The following is a 27,467-nucleotide window of genomic DNA, read 5'->3' on the forward strand; positions in this document are numbered from 1 at the left end:
ATAATCAAGATTCAATACTAAAGTGAAGAAAGGAGATGACTTCGCTTAAATGTAACATCATCTATGAATGATGTATGTTAGATGAAGCAGAAAATAATGAAAGTTTTGACACTTCTATCAGGCTTGTTTTGAAGACATTTCGCTGATTTAAAAAAATAATAATAATGCTGAATCTTAAAGAATACAGAACAAATTCGATCATGCTATTTCCAGCTGTGACCACATAATCTTCCATTCACTAAGCAGTGTTTGACTAAATGAAGACCCAGGTGACAGCTCTCCAAGAGAAACTGAAGTGCTCCAGAAGGTGTCACTGATATAATGACCTAGCTTTTATGGCTCATGCTTCCTCTTTGATAAATGCTTGCTAGATATTAATTGCCCCTCCTGTGACGGCAATGAATGTAATTCATTCATGATGATGAATACAGTTCCAGTAATCCACATGACTTCCATTTTCATACTTTTTTTTTGACAGGAAGCCTCTTATTTGCCAGATATTGACACATTGCCTAGGCCACACAGTATGAAAAATGAGGTGCTGCTTATGACCATTTGGCTGTCAAGTTGTGGCCAAGTAGCTGCAGATCAGTGTGGTGGGCAGGTGCCTAACGTGGTGCTGAGAGCAGCCAACATCTACCAGGCCCTTGTGACGTGGCTTCTCTCTCTGGTGAGTATGTGCAGTGACAGTGCACAAAATAAGGTTCTTCATGATTAAGGCTGTGTTTTGCCCTCCAGTGAATATATAATCATTCTTGAACATTCTTCCAACAGCTGTAAAACAGTGGCTGAACAAAGGGCAAATTATGTTCTAACTCACCTTAAAGTCAGTAAATAAAGGTCTTGCTGAAGTCATTGGGAGCTGGATTGTGCAGGTAGTTTGTGAAGAACATGGCACAGAAAGTAAAAAATTGTTGAGCCAGACTCGCAGTAGTCAAAAGTGACTCCTGGAAGTAGAGGGCTGTCTAAGTATTATACTTTGTCCTTGGCAAAAGAAGTGAATGGACACAGGTGCCTATTTCTTACCACTTCTTCTAATTAAGAACAGATCCTTTCTGATAGTCAAGGGGGCTATAAACAAGTGGCGGTCTGTTTTATCTTAATTGCCCTTTGCATCATATATTTTTCTCCTCTAAAGAAACCACCTTTTTCTCACTCTTCCCATTCATCCCATATTAGCCTTTTCCTCTAGGAAAACAGGCAATGTGTATTTTTTCTCCCCACCCCACGTGTTGGCCTCATTCTTTTCCCTGGTTAAAGACATTGGCATACCAATAGCAATCTGTGTACTCAAGGTAGATTTTGCCCCAAGTGGACAGCCTGCACAAGGCTTTTAAATCACTTAAACTCCACTTAAGCAGTATTAATTGTTAATGATGTTCACACTTCCATTAAAACATTGCTCACATTCTTTAATGTTAGTTCAATGCTAATGAAAATTGGCACTTGAACAGGCCCAGAGTCTGAATCTTCCATTCAGAAACTAGTTAGCTCATGACCAGCTGCAGTGTGAGCTTTCTTCCCTTGTGTTCTTCCCATTTAAAAAAACCTGAGCTCTGACTTGTAGCAGCTCTCTCCAAGCCTGAAAGCATATCTCAGCTCCCAGGGCTCAGCATCACTCTACTGAGACTGTAGAGTCAAATGTTGTGGTGGACTTTGTGCCCAATAGAAACCGGGGTAAAATCCACCGGTTTATTTCGCACAGGTTCTCAAACAGGTGTTGGATAGCAATGAAAAAGTCTGCATTTCTTTAATTTAAAAAAGTGAAAAGGTTGAGGCATTTTTAGACCAAATTCTCATCTGGTCATAATCTATGTAATTCCACTGATGCGCTGGCTTCCTGGCTCGTGTAAATCAGCATATCTTTACTGATTTCATTGGAAATATGCTGATTTCTACCAGTGGAGAACATGATCCTCCAGATGCGAGCATTCCCCTGTGGCAGAGCTGCTACAAAATTTCCCATGTGAAACCAGTGTTCAAAGCAGTCAAAGACTTGGTAGTGCTATTTTGAGTGATACAGCTGACCTATGCAACAGTGTGAAAATCCACTCGGGGCCTGTGTTGAGAACATATTTCTAAAGGCATTTGTCTCACTGTAAATAGTTTTGGTTTATATATGCAGTAAATAGCAGAGCTGTTAATCCATCTAGAGATCATGGTGATGGTATAAACCATGACAACAAGACTTAGTGGTTTCTGTATTCACCAGAATCCTGGGAAGGAATTATAGTCCTGTAATTCAAACTTGCCTGTCTCTTCATCTAGTGTGTGATCTGGTTCAGGTGTCTCTGCCTCACACGGCTGCTATTCCTTTCTCTTGGCTTTGCTGGTTGCCTGTGTCTGACATTCCTATAGCCTTCTGCCCTCTTTCACAGCTACCCAGGTTTCAGGATGCTTTGCAGCACTACAGTGCCTTCACAGTCTGTTTCACGTATCTTTCCTGTCTCTTTTCTACCTTGTAATAAGGTTTCTCCTGTATTCTGTATGCTAAAATGCATCACGTTTCAGCATACTTTGAGCAGCCTTATGAACCCATGAGTGGGCTATCCTACTGGAACCCTACCTCTGTAACTAAACTGATATTCACAATAAAAGATGTCCAGTGTTCATCTTGAGGTTGGCAGAAGTCACTTTTTACCCTTCTTGTTTTGGATCAGATGTGTATATTGGAAAATAGAATGTTTGTCTCCCACACACGTGTGCACACGAAAGAATCCATCAAAAAGAAATCACCTCAGCCTAACTAAAAGGTGGATTCACTGGAGAGGTATTGATGGGGTTTTGGCTATTAGTGATCTATTGGTTTTGGCTATTACTGACTATTATAGAGAAGACAAAGGCTTATTAAAGAAGCCTGCACTGGCTCCTCAGAATGGTGTAATCACTTAGCATTGATTTTTGAACTGAGATTGGACTGATCTCATTATCATTAATAAAGGCAGCACACGGTGCCACTGTGACAAGAACATGCAGTGCAGCGTTGACAGGGACTCTGTTCTCATTTCTTGCTAGACTAGGAAAGTAACGCAAGTTCTTGCTTTTACATAGTGAAACTGGTGGAAGTCAGAGCTTGCAAGTCCTCACTGAGAAAATAAATCCTATGACTTATCAAAACCTACATGTTATTCCTATTTAATTTGGTCTATTGATTTTTCTACTGACTGAACCACAGCTAATCCACTAATCAAGCAAGAGTGCTCCCTGGATTATTGTATGTTTTGGGGCTCTACTCAAAAGCAACAGAGCAAAGATAAAGGGTTATTTTCAGTCTCTAAATACAGCCTTCTAAAAATGAAATTATGTTCAAATGGATTTACAGGTGCCTCCTGTGAAAATGAAAGGCAGACCCACAGCTCCGTTTCAGGTGGTAGGGCTGCAGCAGGCCTGGCGAGAGGATGGCTTGGCCCTATATGCTTGTCTAATGCCAGCAGATGAGCCTTCAGCCCAGAACAGCACCAAGATCCAGAAGATAAAAGTGAGTAGCAGCATTTACTCTTGCTAGTCATGCACAACTGCCATAGGCAGTTATCACTGTTTTTGACTAAGGACCAGGCTTGGATATGCCAATTCAAGCTCAAATTTCAGCAAGCCAGGATAAAGCAGCATAAGTGCTGCTCTGAATTAGAATGGGGGAACAGCCCAGTACTGTGGGAACTGAAAGATTGCTTACAGCTAATTGCCAACTCAAGCTGTCCTCAGTTATGCTGAATTTAGATTATGTGCAGATGAGAAACTATCTCTCTGTGGCGTAGTCTTTTGTCTCTGCTGCTCATTAGCTGTTAATATATTTTTGGTGGCTGTAACCCCACAGTGCAGAAATTTGACTGGATTCAGAGGATACATGTCTTTGGTCTATATTATGGTTTTTGCTCTTATGTTTTATCCATGTGAAGAGTGTGGCCCACGAGAGGGAATGTCATCTTGCTATTTGGCTCCCAGGAGTCAGGGCCTGGAGGCAGGACCTGAGATTCCGTTCCCTCAACTCTGGTAGACTACAGAGTCTGTGTTGTGCAATAAAACCCCAAGCTGAAAGGTCTAGCACACAAGCTGAAAATCTAGCACATGTAGGTGGCACACTGTAATGCAGGGCATGATAGGAGCTTGTGTCCTGAAAACAGCAGAGCTATGAAAGAGCAGCTCTGGGCCCTGGTTTGTTGGCTTTGTCTCTTCACAGAGCTAATATGGTACAGATTGGTACTCTGAGCATCTTGTTCTGTTTTCATTTTTGGAGACAGCCTGTTAGGTGGTATTGCTACTCTTGCCTGGTATAAATACCTGTCCTACCTATGCAGTATGGCTGACTCTTGCTGGAAAATGTACCCAGGTATATCTGGGGAACAGTGCTCCTTGTGCACCCCAGATCTCCTGTGGGCCACTTGCTTGAATAACTATCCTGTTATTGAATGACCTTTGAGATGCTGGCCCTGTGCTCCCTTGAGGCTGGTGAGTTTCTCTTGGGTTGCTCAAAGCAACACTTGTGGCTTTAGCGAGCTGGTAGTGGATTTTCTACTCTTCTTGCCTGCCTCGCCCCTGGTAACGTTAACAGGAATGTGATGATAGACATGCTCATTCTTGACACTTCCTCTGTGCTGAAAAGACCCCATAGGACCCAGTAGCAGGTGGTCTTAGGGGGCTCCCCAGGTATCTAAGTCGCACCTGCTGGACATGTCATGTGAACTTTAGATGGAAGAGGGGGTGTAAACACATTTTAAAAAGATGCTTAAACTTCCTCTACTCAGCTGCAGCAAGCATTTTTTACTTGCAGCTGCCTGCCTACGAGCAGTAAAGATTAAATTTCCAATGATGTATCATAAAGCCTGGAGTATGACAGCTGTGGCTCCAGTGCTCCTGCAAGTAAATGATTGATGCTGGCAACAAATGTCATGATTAAAACACCACCAAAAAAATTCAACCCCAAAACAGTAAGCAACCTTTCCGTTGGTGTTTGGGCACCTGTCAGCAGAAGCAGCATGGCTAATGAGACGAAGCAGTCTGCTAGACTGGACAAGGGCTTAATGTTGCTTTCTGTCTAAGGCAACTGAGTTCAAGATGTTTGCACTATGGAGCAAAGAAAATGGAAGAACAGAGACTGATCTGCCTTCTGTCCACTTGCCTTGTTGCTCTCTGCTGATTTCAGCTGAAGAGTTGGCCAAAGCATCAAAATTGCTGAGCACTGAGTGTGCTCAAAATATGTATCTGGTGTCATGTAATTGAATGAACTTTGGAAGCTGTAGGCTCAGGCTGCTCTGAATATTTGGTTGGAGCTGGGAAGGGTTGCATCACAGGTTGGCGGGATGAGCCATACAGAGTTTCCAGTCCGTATATAAATTGCAAATGCTATTCCGCTGCCCCATTTACCGTTGCTGTAATGACACTGACATTGACACTGCTGTTGAGTTCAGCTAGTATGCACAGCAGTGAACATACAAGGCATTTGGACTTGTTCCTCAAAGCAAGACTATGTGTAACTGAGGTTTCCTCTCCTTAGAGGCTCTACCGTATGTCTTTGTGGTACCAATGACTTTTGTCAATTTTGCTTTCCTCAGGCATTTGTAAAGCGGCTGCTCTTTCCCCAACAGAGATCTAAGCTGATAGGAACAACAAAAGTCTTTCAGAAATGTCAGCCACAGCAGAGACAAGGAAAACAGCAGCTAGTCCATCCTATCTCCCCATTCCTCCCCTTGAGCAGCTTCTACTATTGTTGGAGAGAAATTGTTGGAAAATCAATAGACCAACCCACACTTAAGTCTTAGTCTCTTGCTGTAGTGTTAATGTACAGTATTGTAATGGTTGAATCGGATAACAGAATTCTGTTGTGGCGCTTATTGGTTCTTGTTCCCGTTGTCTCCTATGGGCACAAAGAGAACCACTTGTCAGGGCTTACCTTCAAAATATGACTGGGTTTCCAGGCATTTTTGTTGCATCTATTTGCTATAAGAATGTAGGGAAATCTTAGGTACTTTTTTTGGATTATGTAAAAAAGACATAGCAAGTAGTGTAAATGTTAACCAGAAGCATTATGACAAATTGATATTTTAATGTTCTTAACGTGTAAAGTGCAGAGTCCATTTTCAGTGCCAAAGATGGGTATGTACAAAACTACGCAACATATTAGGTACAGACTTGTGCCTGCTTGATGCTAGGAGGGAAATGCCCATCTTTCTCTGTGTATCTGTACTCCTACCTCATAATAGCAGCAGAATGACAGTCGACTATGGATTTTCTGCAGATTGTAACATGAATATGATTTTTGCAGCTGACATTGGATTGCTAGCCTAAGATGCTAAGGACCTATCTGTATCAACAAGGCAAGGTTTCACTTTCCCCAGCTTGCGCCCCTGTTAATTCCCAGCCCTGGTGAGATTGAACATGCTGAGTGCATTTGTCTCGTTGGCTTTGATGTTATTTGATCCTGTGGCTTGTTGCCTGCTAGGGAGTCACAGCTCTAATGATGGGTACAGTTCATCACCAAGAACTGGACCAAGGCAGCCTGCTAGTTTCATGTTACTATAGGTTGTTGCTGGGGGGGTTTGTTGTTTCAGTTTGGGGTTTTTTTCCCCAGTTGTTATTAAATGGAGCTGAGCTATATTCCAGACCTCGAAGCCATCAACTTTTATTTACTGACCACTTCACTGTCATCTCTGTGTCTTTTATTGTTTGTCACATTTTATTTCTCCATCCCAAGGTCTAATGGTTATGAATACAAACATAATAGTGGTTTCTCAAGGCAAAAGCTCCTGCTCGTAGCAGGTCAATAAGCCTTTTGGCTTATTCAACTAGGATGGCATCTATTTCTATATCAAGTGGTTCTGCTATGTTTCCTGCTATTTTTGTCAGGTTTTGGGGGTTTAGTTTGGGTTTTTTATTTCTGTCCTCCTCCAAATAAGTGATAGAAGTGAGGCAAATTTGAACATCCCTGCATGGTTTTGGTTTCTTGACTTGTTGTCAGAACAAATGCTTATACGCTCACCTCTTCTAATTCCTGCATGCTGATAGACAAGCTGCAGTTACAAGCATGTCTGATGGGAATTAGATTTGTACGGAGTATGCTTTCTAAGAATCTACTAAGCATTCCCAATTAGGCACACTAGCACTGTGCAGAGCAACGTGGTTCTTGTCTGTGTGCTTCAATCACTTAACAATTCTGTGGTGGCTCAGAAGAGCTTGCAATCTCTGTCACTAGATTTGGGGCTTTTCTGCAGACCTTTCCTGCTTGAGCTCTACTTTCTAGGTGCAATAATAGCTGGTGTAGAGAAGATGCTTTGCGTAACTGTTCATTCTGTTAACTTTGAATTGGGTCTCATTGAGGTCACCAATTTTGTTCTCTGAAAGTCCTGCTAATTAAGAACTGATTTGGAAGAACAAAGGGGCTTAGAGGGGAGGTTAAATGATGGAAAACTGTAAATTAGCAGTGCAGTATTCAATATTAACATATCAATATAAGTCTCAATCTTAAACCTTGGAATTAATAAATCTTTTCATTTATATCCCTATGAAACCCTTTGCAAATTAATGTTTCGTTGTATTGAGCTGTTTTATGGTCCTGTTTATGGCATTTTCTCCCTCTTTAAGTGTGGTATGTAATCTGCTTCGGAGTAATAGTTGTGGGCTGACGGATGTTATGAGCCAGTTATTTTATACCAGCGTCTTGCAACCAACTGACGATTGCTAATAACTTGCCAGTTGTCATCTGTGGTGGAGTTTTGTAGCTGAGCAGTCTGAGTGTGTCGAGAGCTCTGGTGGAAGGGCAATGCTGCTAATCTCCCTAGTGCCTTCACCAAAGGGCACTTTGAGTTAAGTCTATGTGGACGCGTGACCCCAAGTCATGGAGTGAGCCCTTCCACACACCTGATGGGCGTAACTGACTGTTGCAGACAGCATCTGCTCTCAAGTCCCACCTCCTAGGTCAGGAACCCCAACAGTATCAGGACCTTCAACTCTGTCTTTGGACCTGGGAGTAGAGATTTTGTGGGGTGATACCAGATTGTGGGAGAAGCGTGTTTTCTGTGGGTGAGAGGACAAGTTTAGAACTCTGGTTGCAGGGATGGAGGGTGTGATGGTTTGGGAGGATGAGAGGTGTTTGGTTTGGAGAATCCGAAGTACAGCTGTATGGCAGATGTGTGAAGCATGAGGCTGGGATGGTTGCAGAAAAAGAGCTGCTGCAGGTGAATGGTACAGAACAGAAAGTTTCTGAGGCCATCATCAATGCTTTTTAACCGTTGACTCTTTGCAGACTAAAGATGATCTACGAGGAACATCCATTTTTTACCAGAAGATTTCTGCATTTCTAGTCTGTACATGGCTTCCGGATGTTATCTGGTGGAGGGAAGAACTGGCCAATCATTTCCAAAAGCAGCTGTGTCCACTTCTTCCTGAAATTCCCTCTGTCCTGCTCAGTGACATCACTGCTGTTAATCCTGATCCTCAGGTACTGTACAGAAATACTTGGACTTCTGGTAATTTTTTTTCTTATTAGGTCCAGTAAAAGTTGTTGTTCTTCCTGTGTTAACAAGTATTCTCGTTTGCTTTAGCTAAGGATTTAAACAGAGTTTGAAAACAAATGCTTCTAAGCAGGGTAGATTTGCACCAAAGTGTATGAGATTATAAGGACATAGCACCTCTTAAAATCAAGTGCTTAAAATCACTTGCCTGCCTAGAGACATCTGCAAGAACATTCACCTCATGCTGTCATAAGTAGAATGATAATTAACTTTTGCACTTCTGTCAGGTTAGCAAGTGCTCCATAACAAATATTCAAGTGAATTAAATGTTACAAGAATTCATTATGCTTATTGGGGGAGTTTATTCCTTGAGGGCATCCAGCATTGCTTTTAGGCCTTTAACAGCCTATCCTACCTTAGTGTAAATATTTAGACCAGGTTTTCAAAGAAGCACTGAATGTGACCTGATTTCCATACCTTCTGAGGGAATGTTGTACTTATTTCTTTCCTATGACGTCAGCAGCCTTTGGACAATCATGGTCTTTTCCCAATATTTCTAAATCAACAAAAACCTTGAGACACAATTCCAGGGAATGGTGAAGACTGCAATTCTGGTTCACAACGAAATTTAGTTCTGAAAATAATGTAGCATGAGAACTTTTCTGCAATTTCAACCAGATTTGGGGATTACTATTACTCTGTGAGAATCAATGCCATGAAAGCTTAGGGGTTTAGCAGTGCACTAAAGGTTTATCCCACTTCTGTGGAGGAAAAGGAGGCTTAATGCTGTTGATTTGCAGTCACCGTAGCTTTCAAGTAGAAGCAAGTGCTATAAAGCAGTCTGACGTACTTGTAAAAGATAAATCTGCTGTACGCTTTTAAGGCATAAAATAAGGCATCATTTAAAACAGTCAGGGCTTTTATGCAAATCCCTTATTAGGGGAATTATAAATCATTAGAAATTGAACAGCAAGATAGCAGGCACTTACTGGGGGTGGATCTTTGCCTTGATGCCATAGAAAAACTGGAGTCAATTTAAAGAGCACATTCTCTTCCTAAGTTCAAATGCTCTGTGCCACCCAGGTTCTCAGGCCTGAATTGAACCGAGACCACTATGTATCATGGCTCTTTGATAGATGTATCTTGTAGTTAAACAGAAAGGCTGATTTTGCAAAGCAAGGCTCAATGAGCCAGACTCTCAGCAGGCAGCAGCTAACCCTGTTGTCTGCCCTGAAGCTTTACAAAGTGGTACCAACTGAGAATGTTCCCAAGTGTCATTAAAATACAACCAAAAAGTGCTGCATAGAAAATTCAATATCATATTCTTTTAACTTCATTGGTTTGAAGATTTTGTACAAGGCCAGTGATCCATGCTTGCTTTCTATATATTTATATTTATATTTTGAGGTGGTGTATACAAAACTAAGTAGATCAAAGAACCTGCTACTACGTGTTGGAAAAGCGTGCAGTGAATACCTATTTCTGCTCCAGGTAGCTTACAGTCTGAGACAAAAACCCTGACAGGTTGATGAAACAAATGGGTAGGAGTGGAGGGAGAGGGAACATCAGGTAAAATTGCTGTCTGCTGGTGTACTGACTAGCTCTGTGTATGACTTTATGAGCAGTTGTTAGCAGTAATTGTAATAACCTTTAGGCACGTTGTTTGTTAGTGCATGAGCCAATGTCTTGTTTTCAGTCAGCTGGTCTAGTGTTTTTTTCAGTCTGTTCTGGATCCCAAAGAGATTGCTTCTCTCTTGCTATTTTTCTTTGAGGCTTTCTTATTAATGCTGTGCATACAGCCTATTAACCTGTAGTAATTCACTTTTGATATGAAGAGTAAACTCACAATGCAGTCATTAAAACCCCAGGTTAGGTTAGGAGTGACATAATCCCTGTGGAAGTTATTAACTGCAATGTCCCTTGTCAGCAAAAAGAGGATTGCTTCATTTTAACATAAAATAAAAGTACTTTCTCCTGTTAAGCCTTAGGATGCAAGCATTAACCTTAGGGATACAGACAACATACATAGCCAGTGTTGATGCTTCTTTTCCTGTGCCTGTTTGTTCCATTAAGGCACTCTGACTTTCTCTTGCCCTCTCTCAGTTGTTCTGGGCACTGGGACATTTGCCCGAAGGGTGCAACCCCTAATGCTCGCCATCTTTTTGGTCACCTTCCAGAGCATCTTCTTGAACTCCCAACCTATACAGGTGCCCACCATGACAGAGGAGTCGGGGCATAGCAGTAGTGCATGGGTGATCGTGTCAGTGAAGTTTCAAGGAAGGAGGGGAACCTCCATCTCCAAGTCAAGGTGAATGAGGTTTTTTTTTTCTTTTAGTTCCAGAAAATTGATTTTGTTGCACCTCCTGGTGATCAGTTACCTGCTTGCTGCTCCTTTAGTTACTTTCCTTGCTGACTTCCAGCACAAAGGTTGTGTTTTCTTTTTTGAGACCATAGTACTGATTAAGGGCAGGTCTACACAAAGTTCTCTCCTTGCTTTTCACTTAAGCAAAGAAACTTTTTTTTTTTAATGCAGTTTTGCCTAAGCATAGATAAGAATTCCAGAACTGGGTCCAGGGAGCTAAATTTGCCCCGATGTTGTAACTCAATGCTGCCAAAAACTTCAAACAGCACAGACTGAACTAACAGGAAGTTTGATGTATGGGAGTGGACTCGCAGAAAGTACAGCGGTTCTTTAATGTGGTATTTCAGACTTTTGGGATTTCCCTGCTAGAGAGTTGATGGCAACTGTGTTATCAGAAGAGCTCTACACGTACACACATACACACAAGGTTTGAAAGTTGCAAACTTTTTTCCAAAGACTGAAATAACCATGTAGCAGAAGAGCTATGCCTTGCTGATGAAATTAGACATCACTGTTTCATGCTGTGGAAAAGCAGTCCAGATGCATCACTTGTTACTTTGTGCACTTAAGGCACCTAATTTAGATACGTGATTGCCCTAGCTCTGCGTATAGTCTCTGAAGAGAGATAGGCATTTCCAGAGGATCTTTCAGATCTGTGCATCTGTGTTTTAGTGTGGGCTCGACAAGAAGACTGTGAGCGTTAGAGTTTGAACGCTGTGACGTTATTTCATTGACAAGCATCATGGCCTTAGCCCTGCTGAGTGGCTTCAGCATCTTCCACTGTCTTTTACTATAGCTTCTTAACTTCAATGCTAACGAGAGGCTTGCTCAGAGAATTGCTGCTTAGTACCACATCAGCTTTTCACCCAACTCTCTTCAGGCCCTTGGCTGCGTGGGCATTGCCTTCCACACATCTCAAATTGTAATAACTGGCAGTATGCTGTGGTTCAGTGCCTCACGGTGTTGGCAACTATGCTGTTTTGATTTTAGGTTATTGCTCCATGTGTTCTCTCTTCTTCTCACACAGCATGAAAGGAAAAAGCAAACTAGCAGCTTTAAGCAGTACCTAAGCTCGGCCATGTAATGTTTTGTGGGTGGAGAGCACAGACTGAGCTACCTGGAGTGCACGGAATTTGTCCAGCTGTTAGACCTGATCCACATGTTGCTGTAAGCTCTCAGATTTAGTGTATGGCTCAGGGCTGTGCTTTTCTCCTCTGAAGCTTCTGCTGAGCCTAATGCCAAAGCGTGAAAGACTTGATTGTTGAGCAGCTGAAACGGGTATTAGGGAGGGATAAAACACCCAGAACAGCATCTGCTTCCCCAAACCAGAGCCAGCAGGATGTTGAGACTTGCAGCATGGCAGGTGCCGGCCCCTAAGACCAGAAGCTTGACCAGGCTAAAATTGTAAAACAGGAGGTTCAAAAGGACAGGTTCATCCTGCCCTTTGCTTTCCAAATCTTGCTCGTGTCTTGTCCTTGTCTGAGTTGGTGCTAAGGGCCAGGCCTCACATGTCTGGTACCCTGAGTCTGCTGTGCAGCCTGATAAAGCTGTATCAACAGCTTTGACGAGAGCATGTCACCTGACTGATGATTCCACATGGATATGACTCGTCTGTTGGTGAGACATTTGTCCTGGGGCCTCATCTATATGCATTTACAGAAATTAATCCATAGCTGCAGACACAGAATAGCTGCGTGGCTGTATCTTCATGAAGCAGAAGGGAGAAGGTGACATCCTGGCCCTAGCTGAGTCCCATTGGAGTTTGTAATTGATTTTAGTGGGGCCAGGAGTTCAGGCTGTCATTGGTATTTGTAACTAAAAACCCCTAACCTTTAAAAGGAGAAAGGACTACAATGATGCCTACCAGAGTTGGCACAAAGATGAAGGCATAGCTTGGGGAGGATTAAACCATTATAGTTTTTCATTCTTCCTAAAATCTGATAGCTCACATTTAAATTGTGGCCATTGCTAATTATTCCAGAAAAGACCAGCTTAAAAGAACTATCAAGCTAATGGGCTTAGCCATTAGTATTGTGCATCATGGGCAGAAAGGGTGGAAGTTTTTGTCTCATCCTTTCTCTTCTGTGTTTTAAGATATCCCTATCCAGAAGGGGGCCAAGGGAAAGTGAGATACATCTTCAAACTGCCTGAAATACAGTCACCAGAATTGTACAACTTCAGTGGCAAAGCTCTTAATTAGCCCCCTCTATCCCCAGCCTTTTTGCTGCCTGGGATCTTCCTACTGTGCTTCCACGTTTCCTACACTAAATTCTGCAACCATTTGAAGTGAGCACGCATGATGGGGAGGGAAGATGTGCGGGAAACATTCAAATTTGTGTTAATCTGGATTCCACAAGGAATACTACACTAACACATTGGGATTCATGACATCGGGGAGAGGAGAGAGTTTGAGGATAATGCTGCCTAACTCGGGGGCATGATTCAGTGAATCACATCAGGCATGAGCCTTGCCTGTGTGTTAGCATCGAGGCCTTTGCTAGAGTGAGAATAGTGCTTCCTCTGCTGCCAGTGATGTGGTCAGTGGAGTTGAAGGGGAGAAGTTATATACATACAGAATTTACAGTCTGTCTTTAGAGGTAGTGGAGGATGCAGCACCTTTCTCCAAGGGATTTGGGTGTTGTCTCATAGTGATAATGGCTGAGCAGATCTTTGCATTGGAAAGACACATGCATACCTTGCATGTGAGGAGATGAGATTGTGGAGTACATAGAAATTCTTCCTGCAGTTTCTGTTTTCCTGCTGTAGCTGGGAAGCAGTCTAGAAGACTCGTTGCAACTTAAAAGACTCTCTTAGATCATCTGACAGCAAAAGCTATTTCTTTGTTGTCGGAAATGAGAACAGAATACACTGTAAGCAAGAAGAAGAGATATTGGATTTGGTCATATTTCTGTATGACAGTTAAAGATTCATGGTTTTGCTGCATGCAGCTCTGGTCTTCTCTAAAATGTGCTTATTCTTGTTTCTGCTCAGTATTTTACAACACGTTTTTGTTCTGCTGTGAATTTCCTTCCCATAACTGTCTGGTTTCATCTTGGTAATATTGTCTGAAACAAAGCAGTAGCTCTGGGTTTCTTTTCAACGCTTTTTGAAAAAATGGTGTGCATTCAATCCTAGCTATGGTACAAATTGGTCTCTTCCAGTGTCTTAAGGTAGCAGAAATCATAATTTGTCTCCCAAAACAAATAAGAAAAAGGATAATTGACAAAAAAGAATAACTACAAATGGGAGGTTATGGACATGCCCTCCCTTCCTGCTCTTTCTGGTCAAGGCAATATGGATGAAGAGGATATCAGTGCTGCAAGAAACCCTGCTTTCTTACAGTGGGGGCATGGGGGAGACAGTCATGGGCATGGTTATGGTTAAATGATTCTGAGTGTTGAAGCCTTTCACAGCATAAGTCAGAGTATCCTGGGGGCTGCTGTAGCTGCTATTGACCGACTGTAGGGTACCTTCCTCCCTGGTATAATGCCTTTACCATGAGCTGTGAGATTATTGCAGTGCTCTGAGTCTGCAGAGCCTTAGAGAAGAATTTTTAGATAGGTATCGAAGGCTGGACTGCCTCTTCACCATTCTGTGCAGTGCATGGGGAGGGAGTCTCCTCTTCTCCCTGCCAAGAGACAGGTCAGCATTCAGAGATGATGTATCAGCTATCCTGGGAGAGACATCTGAACTGCTGTGTTTGCACAGAAGCTTTACGGCTACTGTAATGTTGTTGGAGGCATAAGAGAGGAAGCAGCTCTGAGGTGAAACCAATACAATTCTCACGCCTACCCTCTCTCTCATTGTGGAACGTTAAAAGTAGCACCAAAGTAGCATAAAGATAAGTAGTGTCCAAATCGCCAAAATTATTTCAGTAAGAGTGGGGTCGTGCAGCTGCCTGCAGAGAGCCGCTCTGCATTATATGTCAGATAGGGCTCATCTCAATGTTATTACAACTGACTCGATGCAATTCTCTCCTACATGCATGGGAAAGTTGCTTGCTTCCTATTTTTCCTGTGCACTGCACAGGAAGGCAGTGTCAGGAGTTCTCTTCCACTAGCACATTTTAGCTAGACTGGAAAAAGCAGGGGCTGTCATACTGCAGCCATCTATGTGTATTTTCTTACCCATGAGGAAAAGGACTTTCTAGGAGGACTAAGACTTTTCAAGCTTCATTTTCTGTTGCTTTGTGAAATCACTTGGGTTGGCTGCTAGAAAATAGAATCTGCCAGGTCACAGTAACAATTTTCCACAGGCCTTGATTCCCTGATATGTGGCCAGATCCCTGCGCTGGTGGGGAGGGAGGCCGACCACACAGCAGCGTGCCTGGGATCACAGCTGATCCACAGCTTACACTATGGTCAGCTTTTTACCTTGCATTTCCCAACTTGCGTCCTCTGTGTCCTAACTGGGGCTGGATGATTTAATGAAGGTTTCTATGGAAATGTAGGCTGGAGTTGGTTTGACCACATTTGTCCGTTCTCTTTTCCTTCTTCTTGAAAGTTTATAGAGTTGAGGATTGTTCAAGGAACAGCTTGAACCCCAGATGACTGGGGTCTTGCTGCGTTTCCATTTTATAGGGCTTGTCTGTGCTCACTGCATTGTGCTAGTGCTGTATGTAGGAGCTGGCAGCAAACATTGGAAACGGAGAAGATCTTCTGTTTTCTTATATCAACGATTTCTTGCTTTTCCTCTGACGATATTTTCCACAGCAACCAAGTGTAATATCACAAGTGGAGGCTGCTGAATGATGAATTGCAGGATAAAATGGACAAATCTATTGAGAGACGTCAAAGCTCTTGGTGTGATGTAGTTGTGTTGACTGAAACCAGGTGAAAAGTGAAATCCCCAGTTCTGCTTTTAGGCAAATATCTCATGAAGCACAGGAAACAGAGGAAGGAGAAAACACAAAAGGTTGCTGAAGCAGAAAGGCAGATGTCAGAGGGGTCTTAATATTATTCAAATTAATTTCATTTTCTGGTTGTTGTTTTTAAACATTCATAGAATGATATTAAGTGCCTATTATTTGCCAAGCAGTGCAAAAAAAAAAAACCCTCTCAGGTGATTACACAATTAAACAGCATTATATGTACCTCAATCCAGAATGGATGCTTCTTCATGCAGTGTTAGTCCATTTTCTGTCCATAATAAAGGTCCTGATTAGGCCATCTTGAAATTTAATTCCTTTTTTCTTTTTTTGAAAAGTTCTGTCTATATGAGATGAGGACAGATTAATGACTGCTTTGAATCAAAGTAGGGTCTCTAGAAATAGTGAAGCTACTCTGATTTACACCACCTGAGCCTACATCTCAAAAGTGACAGTTGGGTTTTCTTGTTTTTTATGGTTTGTTGGTTTTTTTTGTTTTGGTTTTTTTTTTTTTCCCCCCAATATTAGAATGAATCCTGCCCAATGTGAACTCTGCCTAAATGCATCCATATTTCTGGAATGCTCAATTGTGGCATGGCTACAAACATCACTTCTTCCCAAACCAGAACTTGACAAACACGACTTAAAAGCTGCGTGTGTTCCTGGACTATGGCCTTGCTTACTGAGCGTGCAGTCACAGCAAATTCTTGTGAGCGACACGTCCTTAAACTTGCACTTGTACAAGTTGCTTGCTTGGCTGCCCAGAAAATGTATGAGAAACAAAATAAGGTGCTGAGATTGGGAAATGCTACACTTCTGTAAAGCTGTGACCTAAATGCCAGAGTCTTTTTGCCTATCCATGAGTATGTAGCACAATAAGACTTACGGATATGTGTCACTTGTGGTGACATGAGCACAGGAGAAATGTCCTATTTTGGTTACAGGCATGTAGAAGTTCATGCAATTCTTTCCGTACACTTCCGTTTGATTAGTTAATTAGAGCGTTCCTTTAACAAAGCCCTTTTCTGCTGGATGCTCAGCACAATCGTGGAGAATCAAGGTCTCGAGCTGCTCAGCCTGATCCTGCAGTGCCTTTGCATGCAACTTCTGTTCATGTCAGGGGGTACTCTGCATGTCGGAGGGTCACTGGATTGGACCCTGGGAACGTTCAGTCTCTCAGGAAGCAGTGGCAGATTCATATTCTTGGAATATCACTTAATTGGAGGTAGTGGTACAGTTGTAAGAAAGCAAATGATAGATTAATGACACTGGACTAATAGGTTTAATCCATTAATGTGCATCCTTATGTGCTCTCTAGCCATAAAATACTATTTTTTTTTCCTAGCCCTTTATTTTGAGGGATCAAGATAACATGCAGGTAAAAGATGTCCTTTGTGCATTTCAGGCAGTGGAGAAGGTGTTTGCAGTGCCAAATGGATTTTACTGGCAGACAGTTGAAACTGATGAAAAATACTTCCCTAATAGCAGTGACATTGAGGCTTGCAGAGATATAGACACTGAGGTAAAAAAAAAAACCAAACCACTCCTTTCTGACTTGTGGGATGATGTGGGAAGTTGAAAGACGATTAAGTGACCTGGAATATTTCAGTCTTGAGGTTTGGTACAAATACTGATCTTGACGTATTTCTCGTTCAGACCTAAATATATCAGCTGGGTATTTTGTCTCATCAGTATTGATGTGCTGATTGCTCTGAGCCACAGAAGATTAAACTATGAAATGTGCAGGTTGAAGAAATTGCTACCAACCAGGTGCAAATTGGTGACAGTAGACAAAATTTTGATAACCCAAAACAACTTGACTGCAAGCCAGTATACAACACAACTTTTTTTTAAACTTGCGCTCAGAGACATTCAAAAAAATTTCTGAAGCTTCTGGTACTATCTACCTGACCTACAGTAACTGCGTGTGTGTTGTATGAACAAGTGGGAAGTAATTCTACTTAGTTTGCCCCAGAAGAAGAGAAGGTTAAGGTAACTCAAATTAGCTGATTAGGAGTGCGTACCAAAATGTACTGGACCTCCACCCATGTATGATAACTCATTAACTATGGTAACTCACCTTTCTTAGCTCTTGTGTAACACAAAACATAGCAGGTTTGGTCTGACAGAGTTCAGTTTCCTGTTAGCATTGATTCAGGGAGATGCAGATATATTAAGTTCTTTCTGAACATGCAGCAAGCCTGACCAGTTGCTGAGAGTATACCAGGCTTGCTCCTGGAAGATGCTTGGAGTCCACAATTGGGAGCTGAAGATACCTGGCACTCGGCGCAGTCAGGAAATGCCTCATGTCTCCGTTACAGTTCCTCAACTTGCCTCAGGAGTGCTGTTAGTGGGTCCGTACAGACCTTCTCACAGCAAGGGCAGGATGCTCTGGAAGGGAAGGCAAGCCGGGAGCCGAGACTGACATTACCCAATTACCCAATTAATGTGGCAGTCCCACATTACCCAAGCGAGAAGAGCAGAGCAGGTCCAGCAGCAGTAACCAGGGTCAGCCAAGAGGTGAGAGTGACAAGGCCAAGCCAGAAAGTCAAGTCAGCGGGTTAGGGTAACGGCCAGGATCAGTGACACGTGAGACTGGGCCAAGGCATACCTGCAACAAAGCTCAGACAGAGACCAAAGCCAAGCAGAGGGGAGACAGGCAGTTACTGAGGTTTCTCAATGCTGGACAGCTGCATTATCAAAGTTGGCTCTGAGCCCAGGCAGCCAAGCCTCAGGGACTCTCATAGCAGCTACAGAAAAATACTTCCTTTACTGGCTGCTGTGAATATTGGGTTAATATCAGGAGAGCTTTAGCTAGACGAACATAAAGAAATAGAGCTTTTATTCCTAATTAGACCACTTTTTTATGATTTGAGTAAATTTATATCTTCATTTATCATGATGGTATAAGCCTCATAATGTGTTTATGGGGGAGTAGCATTTCATTTAAAGTGTCCAATAGTGATGAATTAATTTGGCGTTCACTGCAGCCATAAAGCTTGCTGCTGGGGATAGCGTTGTGTTGCTTTACATCCAGGAGAACCAGGCACAAATTTGAGGCCAGTACAATCATGCTTGTCTGATCTACAGCTAGACAATTTATTACCCACAGCACCACACAACTTACTGTTGTAAAGCACCTGCTTTTTGAAACAATATGTTTCTTCTGATAGGAAAGTAATAGTAATTTGCTTCCCTTTTGGGTATAGACATTCAGTATGTGTTGGTGTATATCTTCCTATGTGCCAGGATGGGCTGAAGTGGATTAGTCTGGTAAAGAAGGCTTCAAAATGTAAATCTGGGACAGTACCAGTGGTGTCTGCCTTTTGATATTTTTTTTTTTAATGTTGATTTTGGCACTTTTGTAGGTATAAAGAAACAACCAGTTGGTCTATTATTATTTAACCATCTTTCTGTAGTATGTGAAGTCAAACAGCAGGAGTGATACGCTTCAGTCTCTGCCCCAGAGAACTTGCAGGTTTTTACTCATAGGTTTATGTGACAAAAGCCACAATTATATGAGCAGAAATAGATTCAATCATAATTATCTTAGGTAGTTATGATTCAATCTGAAGCTAAGAGCCTACTGTGCTGAACTGCATGTAAACATAAAATAAAGCCTCTGTGTAGCTCTTACAATGTAGATAAAGCATGGGAATTAAAGGTGAGCAGAAGAGATACAGCTGTGTGGTCATTGAGGGCTTGGAAGCATTTGGCTCATTTCTCCAATGTGCTCTTGCTGTTCAGGTTGCCATGGTATTGCTGTTTGAAACTCTCTTCCAAAGTCCCCTAGCTACCCATCACACGTTGCAGCTGGTACTCAGTTCTGGTCTGGATATCTGTGGACTCCGCCTGCTCTGTCCTCAGCAGGATGTGCTGCTCTCTAGCTCAGGTGAGATCTAGTTTTCCTTCAGAGATTCCATCATGTGATGATACTGAGGTGAAGGCAAAGACTTGTAAATGTACTGAGGTGAAGAGTGACGTGGTGCTGTGGGCATGGGGGAGAGGGTATCAGATTTACATGAGTGTTGCTTTATCAGTTCCTGTATCTTTCCCAAAAGAAATTATAAAAGATCTTGGGCTGTTTCTTCCCTTCTATACCCAGTGTTCAATATCCATGAGTTGAATTTTTAACCCTTGATGCGTTTTTGTGTCTCAAACCACTCTAGTTGTTGTTTCTTTGCAGCAATCTTTCCCAGATTGCAATGGTCTAAGCCCCAGGGTTAGAGTCGTGTTAGTTAAATATACTAAATTAGTTCCCACTGATTTTCCTGAAGGTTTTAGCTGCAGAAAATTCAGCCTCCCCCTTCCACAATTCCCCCTATCCCGTTGCCTATGGCACTTCAGAAGCATGGGCAAAAGTACTGATCTAGCCATCCTGTAATTGCATTGGCTGATAAGCCATTATCAAAATGTCATATTTGCTAACAGAGGATGATCTGAGATGGGAGACCAGGAAGATAAGGTAAACAAAACCAATATGGGTCTCTGAACTCAAATCACTAAGTCTTTAACATTAGACACCAATGTTTTAAAATATTGGCATGTACCACTTAAGTCTTTATTTTTTCCATTCGTGAAATAGAGATAACGAAGCCTGTCTTAAAGCGTGTATGGAATATTATTAGTTGCTAATGCAATATAACTCTAGAACAACAGGCGTTACATTAGCTGCAAAGTATAGAGATTGCCTCTGCAGTATAGTATGGCTTGTACTTTCTTTTAAGCCAAGAAGTTCTCCTGGAAGGTTTGTATGTGACACCATCACAAATACAGGCAATCCATTTCTCTTGGGGAAAGGTATTGGCAGGCTGAGAGTGAGAGAAATGGGTTTCCTTTTCCTCAGGCAGAAGGTGAGTGAAGACCAACTTAATCAGAGAAAAATTCTCCAGTCTCTCTGCCCTGTTTTTACATTTGAAAACAATAGGAGCGGACTGTCTTAGAAATGGGATTGCAGTTGCAGTTGTCTCAGTGCTGTGCATGTAATACATTCATACTGATAGCTGGAGAAATGAAGAAGGACTCCAGAAATGAATAAGAAAACCATAAAATCACCAGTCATTAGGAGGTGACAGGCAGCAGATCTGCTTCAATGCTCTGTACCATGCACCATTATTTAGGAACATTTTGTATGAAGAGACAATTCATTTGAGCTGAGAACTGCTATGCAAGTTTGTAAATTAGGTTTTTACCCTTAGCTTGAAAACTTTAAAATTATTATTTTAAATATTTACAGCCTGTTTCTCTATTATCTACCTACTCTCGAGACTTATGTTCTGGCTTCTGATTCTTCTGCAACAAATAACGTAATTGAATACGTTTTTAAACCTCAGGGAAGAAAATTACACACTTTACTACTTTTTCTACCATCTGCAGTATGGTAGAAAAGAACTGCAGAGGAGCCAAATTTGCTCTTTTTCTGGGGTTACTTACTGCACCCCAACTATGCTGACAGTAGACATGGAGAAAGGTTTTCCAGGGACATAGGGAACAGTTGTTGCAGGAAATAAGGAAAGCCAGAGTTCAAGTCCTGGCAGGGAAATAAGGGCAGCTAATCAAATACTTGCCTGGATATGTTATCTTACAACATAGTACAAAATCTGTATTTGATGCAGAAGGAAGTAATCTAGAAAAGAAGTCTACGGATTTCCAGTTTGTGATCCCCTTCCCAGTTTTCCCATATCTGATAAAAATTACAGAAAACCTCCCTCTCCTCAGGCCCATGTTCTTTTCCTGTCTCTCCTTCAATCCCCCCAGCCTTCCTTGTGGGCATGAACAACATGCTGCACAAGAAGTTGAAGCGCTGACTGCTTGGGTATCAGCTGCTCCGTAGTAACTAACCCTGTGCACACTCCTTTCCACAGCAAATATGAGGCAACCAACTCTTCTTTCTTCCACAGACTACCTTGAATAATCTCAGATTTACTATTGAGTAAAAATGTGAAGATGGTTGCCAGCATGTCACCCACAGGACAGGTAGCCAGTAGGTTACTTTGTCTAAGTCTGGCTATAACAGATCTGAAAAGAGCACTTGAGTGGAATGAATGACCTTGGGGCGGGTTGTTCCATGTTTTAGTCACACATATGTTTGCCTTTCACAGAAAAGCTGCCTTCTTCCTATACTTCAAAGACTGGCAAGGTGCCACCAGTGCTGGCATTAGGCGTGAGAGGGCCTAAAGCACGTAGCGCCTTGCAGAATATCATTGGGCCATCTGATCCGCAGCTGGCGAGCGTGACGGACTGCCGTTCCATCAATGCCATCTACTGCAGAAGCCAAGCAGAGCCTCTTGTCTACCTGCCCCACCTGGACAGCCGTGTGCACAGGGAGCTGTGCCTCTGGTTTGGAGGGAGGGCTACAGATGCGGCACTGCGTGCTGGTGTCCTGGATCCGGCTTCCCTAGGCAACAACAGAGCAAGGTGATGGCCCTGGATGTTTTTGAACTATGGTTGTTCTCACAGGCGAAGTGTGACATGGAGGCCAGGCAGGCATGCAGCTGGCGTGCTTTGTCTTTACGTATCAGCCTTCTGCTAAAGGTCTTAGTGAACAAGAGTGCAGGGTGGGAGCAATCTGCCTACTTCTATATTTCCAAATCAGTTACTAGAGTCTGCAAAAGTCCCTCTCTCACAGGACTGTCTCCTCTGCAGCACATAATAGATGCGTCAAGGTGTCAGGTGTGGGACTTTTGCAGTTGCTTCCCATCTTGTTCCCTGGTAGCTAGGCCTGTGATTCATACACTTGCAGCACCTGCTCTTGGGCCCTCTGTGCCTGAAACATCTGATCAGACTGATTTGAGACCTCTTCCAGCTATGCCTGGTGCTGGAGAAGGGCTGCAAGTGTGTGCCACTGAGTGGCCTTTTGCTAGAAAGCCTGGTCTAGCTTTGCCCTATGTCCCTTCCATATCAACTGACTAGAGATAAGGGGCTTCAGATGGAAAAGGTTCTTTGGAGGATTATGACAGAAGTGTGTGAAAATGAAGGGTGGCTTATAAACTTTTAACTGTAGCAAACAGCATGAGAAAAGCAATTTAGGAAATGATGGCTTAGCAATGGGGTGCCAAAAAGTGCTGGGAACAAGTGACATTCAGGAGTCTGGAATCTCACTCTCAGATGGGTCTGGATGTGGCTGCAGAGGGAACTGGGCTTTTAAGCATCTATTAATCCATCGTGCAACCTAGCCTGTCTGGGCTCTGCTGTGTAGTGCTACAGGGAGGGGGACTACAGTTCCCAAAGACTTACTTAGACTATCTTGGACAGAAATGGATTTACCTAATGTTTTTTAATCTTAAAGTTGCTTGGTTTATAACATTGATGTTAGGCTGCCAGAACGCCTGCTATTGGCCTTACTCAGCAGAGCAGAGGTGTGTGAGGGAAGGGGGTGGGGGGCAGGGAGCAAAGCTTCCAAAGTCGGCACTGAGCAGCCCTTGCACACCACCTGCACCTGCAGGGAGGCAGAGGGAAGGCTGGATCAGCAGCCTGGACACTCTTGCACTCCTTCTCAGCACTCTGTTCCCAAACCTCTCTGCAGCTTTTCCTTGATGAAGATGAGTACTTTCCTCAGCACAAAACAATCACTTCCCTTCCTGACAATCTTGCAACTTCCTGGACAGAGACTCAAACCTAAGGGTGCAGGAAGCACATTTAATCCTGTGTGTGTAAATGAAGGGCTCTGCTGCACTCAGAGGTCCCTTTCCTCTGGAGGAGCAGAGTAGACTGGCCTGCAGAGGGAAGAAGAGAGGCACGTGTCTTTTTTTTGGCTGCTGAAAGACATCCCTGTGGTTGTTCTGAGCATAGGTAGATCTGTGGCTTGAAGCATTTGTTTTACAGTGCTTTATCAAAAGATTTGGCTTCAAGGAATTTCCACCAACCAGTAGAATATCAAACTACAGATCTCCTCTCCTGGCTGTCATGCTTGTCACACAGGCCTGTGTAATCACATGGGATGCCAGCCTCTACACTGGGGCTTTCGGGCCCAGGGCATCTCCTTTTAATATTGCTGAACTGAATAAATGATGCTGTGGTGAAACTCCCCTGCAGAAAGCTCAGACAAGGTGCTGCACCTGCAAGTTCTGGACAGGTTTTTAAAGATCCCTTCTGATCCTGGATGCTGGGTGCAGTGTGGCACACTGTGTCAATGGCAGCAGGCTAGAGGTGAGGTAAATCTGCAGTCCTGGCAAAGTGCACCCATGTAGAATTACTCTGATGCTTGTGGAGGGACTGTGTGTCAGAGTTCAGTCCTGCTTGGCCATGAACAGTAACTCTCATAATTTTTACTTTTAAGATTTGAAAATAATCAATTTGGCAAAGTTTCATTCTCTTTATTTGTTTATTTTCCTTGGGGATGCTTTGTTCCTCTTAAAAAGATGATGAATTCTGCTCCTCTGGTATAACTTAGCCAGTCCAGAGCAATGCTACATTCTAAATAATGCACTTGTCTTTCTCCTAATGCTGGTAATTTGGTCCATTGGGAGACAAGAATACAAACTGCAACTCAGATTGCGGTTTTCAGATTATACTTGCAAATGCTGTGGTCCCCTGGGAGTGAACAAGCAGGATGTATTCCAGCCAACTCAGTGGTGGCAGGGGATGAGGCAGGCACGTTTGCCTGAGCAGCCTGCACTTCACAGACCTAGCCAAACTGTTTCACAGACTGCAGTTTGTGTTGCTGTCAGTCCCTGGCTTTCAGAACCACACCTTATGTTCACCGCCCATGATTTGGTCCTTTTGGGTATGCAGGAATGTTGTAGAGGTTTCACTGCCATGAACATCTCTGCCAGACTTGATTGTGCTTGTTGCCCAACATGAACCTTTAAAACTGGTTAAACTCTGGCTAAAGAACCAAAAGTGAATAGCAACTATGATGTATCTGTGGGTAGGAAAGGCTCTGGTAATACAGCCTGACGTATTTCTTGATTCCCAGATTTCCTTGCCAAGCTGGCTACTTTGCATTAGCTACTTTTAATTGAACACAGAGAGCCTCGGGGGAGTAATATAAAAAGATGTTCAGTCAGAGAGACCTTGATGCAGCTCATGCCACGGACAAGGGATTAAAATGGCTTTTCCAGTAAGGCAGTTTTACCAGAGAAGCTTCTGTGGCCCTGGGTTTGCTGCAGAAACTAGATTTGAGTCAGAACCTGGCATAACAGCTTTTAATATTTATTGTTTTTCTTTAGCTCTCGGAGTCCTTCATCAACTAGGGCAGAAGCAGATGAAGAAAAGGTTGATCTCCAGGGCATGATGCTGTCTCGACCTCCAGCGATGCTTGTCTCAACTACCAAAGGTCAATATTAGGGAATGAATCTTGACGTTTTATGGTTCTCCTTTACTGACAATATTATGTTACTCCAGCCCACCTGTTTCAGGAAATTCTGCCTCCCTGGATCGCTCAGTGCTGTGACCTGGCCAGCTCCAGAGCCAGGAATTAATTTCTAGTGCAACACTGTTGCCTAAAATGAAGTGACAGAGGAATGTTATCGCCTCATCCTCCTCACAGGAGTAGCTGCTAGAGTCCTGTAGGTTGCTTAGATTTCACTGAAGGGTAAAAAGAAAAAAATAAAAAACCCCACCCCATGGGAAGTCTCTGTACACAGAGGGCTGTTCATCAAAGAAACAGTCATGTGAAGACCTAACAGTGTCCTTAAACTGCATGTTTTTCTGATTAGAGATCATCTACCTCTACTGGTGAAGAATTAATAATCAGGGGTGTGAAATGGTTAAGACTTCATTCAGGGCAGGACTGACCACACAATCAGAAAAGAAAGCACTTCATGGGGCTAATAGTAACTGGCTATCACCTGGCTCCACCCCAATCCCCCTTTTCCCTTTGTAGGAGTAGTCTTCCAGCTTCTGAATTCGTACCTAGCTAGCAGCAAGCTTACTGCGTTCAAGGGAAACCTGCCAAGGCATGCAGGCCTTATAAGCGGCTAAGAAGGATCTGTGTGGTATAGGGGTGTCTGCTGTAGCAGGCCAACGTGCTGACAATCTTCTGTAGTGGGGCCTGGCACCGCAGATCTCGGGCACAAGTGAGTTTTAGACAATGCTGTTAGAGCATTGCTATCCGGCTTCTACTCCCACAATTGAAGATAGTTTCACAGGAAAAAAACCTGGGGGGTATGGAAGCCTAGCAGCTGTCAGGGAGAAGATGGCAGAAGGAAAGCAGGGTTGTACTGATATAGAAAGAAGGCATGGAAAATTATAATGCCAAAGGAAAGAACGTATGAGAAAAGAATGAAAGCATAAGCCAAAAAGATGAAGGGAGCAGAAAGTGACAGAGCAGGTGACAGAAAGAAAATGGGAAATGGGGAAGGGAGAAAGGGGAAAAAAAAAGTCTCACCTTTGAGATACACTCTTTCGTATAACTGGGCATGTTAACTCAAGTAGCTTGGCAGACAGCCATTGGCTCTGTTGTTTGGGATTGGTATTGATGGCAGCTGGTTGCTGCTGATGGAATGAGTCACATTTTCTGCCTCCCCTTCCTTTTATGGCCATTAATGATTCACATTTGATGTGGGCTGCTGAGTTACACCACACCACGTTCCATCTGTATTTGGGCTCAGGAAGTCACTTTCAAGCTTTGCTCCTCAGATAGATGACTCTATCATGACTCTCAGAAGAGAAGCTGAATATCTACTCTGGGAGCAGACACCCTATGGGGTTTTAAGGAAAGGAAGCATTCACTGACTCCTTCCCTCAGGTCTCCAGCAGCTTCTCTTGGAGACAGGAAGATAAACCCATGCAGAGCATACAGAACAAATATACTGCTGCTCCCACCGGGTATATCTGCTCCTTCTCAGTAATCAAAGTTTTATCGACCCTAGCAGGTATTCTTGTTGGTTTGGGATAGGTGTATGTGAAAAATGTCTTTTTAAAAGTGTTATCAAGTAGAGAGGAACCAAAATCTTGCCACTTGCAACCCTAAATTTTGACAGTTCACATAAAATGAATGTGGCACTCGCTAATGTCAGTCTGGTTCAAAGTCTGCAAATTTAAAGCCATAAACCCAGATAGAAATTTTAGGCAAAGAAACACTCTGCCTATCCCATCCTTAGTAATGAACACAAGCTTTCCCTTGTTTTGTTGCCGTTGCTTTGAACTACCAGGCTGAGCCTTGGTCAGATTCTTGGGGGGGGACAGATATCCATATCACAAAGTCTAGAACCGAAAGAAATATTCAGCCCCAAAGTCCTACCCCCAAAACCAAGTGTAATTAGGCACAGAGACTAAAATACTTCCAACCCCATTATATCATTTGGTTGGAGCTAAGAGAAGTTAACAGGGCAGTGTAGAGGAAACTGATGTAGAAGCAATACTGAGGATTTGTCTTCAGAGCTCACCCTTGGCAGGTTATGGAGATCTGAATGTACATTGTGTGCAGAAAAAAAAGCTGTATTAGGACTAGGACAGTGTAATAATGAAGGTTATGGTAAAAGCAGAGACCCAAGATAAGATCAGAACAAAGCAAAGACCTTAAGCAGATTAGAGACTTCAGGGAAGAGTCTTCAGCTTGTCCTGTAGTACCCAAGATAGGGCTTAGACACTATTCAGGTGGTCTTGTAGGCTCTTTCTCCTGAGCTTGCTCATAGCATGTGTTTCCACCCTCTTGGCAGTGAGCTTGGGGTTCAACTTAGAAAAAAGGAGTCTAAAAACTCAAGGTTCTAACCCAACATAAATTCCAGTTGCTTCTACAACCTTATGTACAGGGTTGAGGTATACAAGGAGAGCCCCAGCAGCCAGACCTAGTGAGTGAGAGTCAGGTAGGAGAGAGCAGGCTGGTACCATTATGATGTTAGCCAAGGAC

General features: G+C 42.9%; 1 protein-coding gene across 5 annotated transcripts in view; it reads left to right on the forward strand.

Moving 5' to 3' along the window:
- DNAAF8 (dynein axonemal assembly factor 8) overlaps nt 1-27,467 on the forward strand; it is a 96,068-nt gene that overhangs the window by 29,939 nt on the left and 38,662 nt on the right. For 4 of the 5 annotated variants that reach the window (XM_075515234.1, XM_075515231.1, XM_075515235.1 and 1 more), the window contains exons 11-17: nt 479-670; nt 3,323-3,478; nt 8,237-8,431; nt 17,079-17,195; nt 19,421-19,565; nt 21,775-22,090; nt 24,844-24,950. In XM_075515234.1, coding sequence (XP_075371349.1) covers nt 479-670; nt 3,323-3,478; nt 8,237-8,431; nt 17,079-17,195; nt 19,421-19,565; nt 21,775-22,090; nt 24,844-24,950 — 1,228 coding nt within the window. The remainder of the gene's footprint in view (nt 1-478; nt 671-3,322; nt 3,479-8,236; nt 8,432-17,078; nt 17,196-19,420; nt 19,566-21,774; nt 22,091-24,843; nt 24,951-27,467) is intronic. The other variant, XM_075515236.1, reaches the window with a different exon arrangement.

Source organism: Mycteria americana, chromosome 12 (genome assembly GCF_035582795.1).
Source record: "Mycteria americana isolate JAX WOST 10 ecotype Jacksonville Zoo and Gardens chromosome 12, USCA_MyAme_1.0, whole genome shotgun sequence".
Taxonomy (NCBI): domain Eukaryota; kingdom Metazoa; phylum Chordata; class Aves; order Ciconiiformes; family Ciconiidae; genus Mycteria; species Mycteria americana.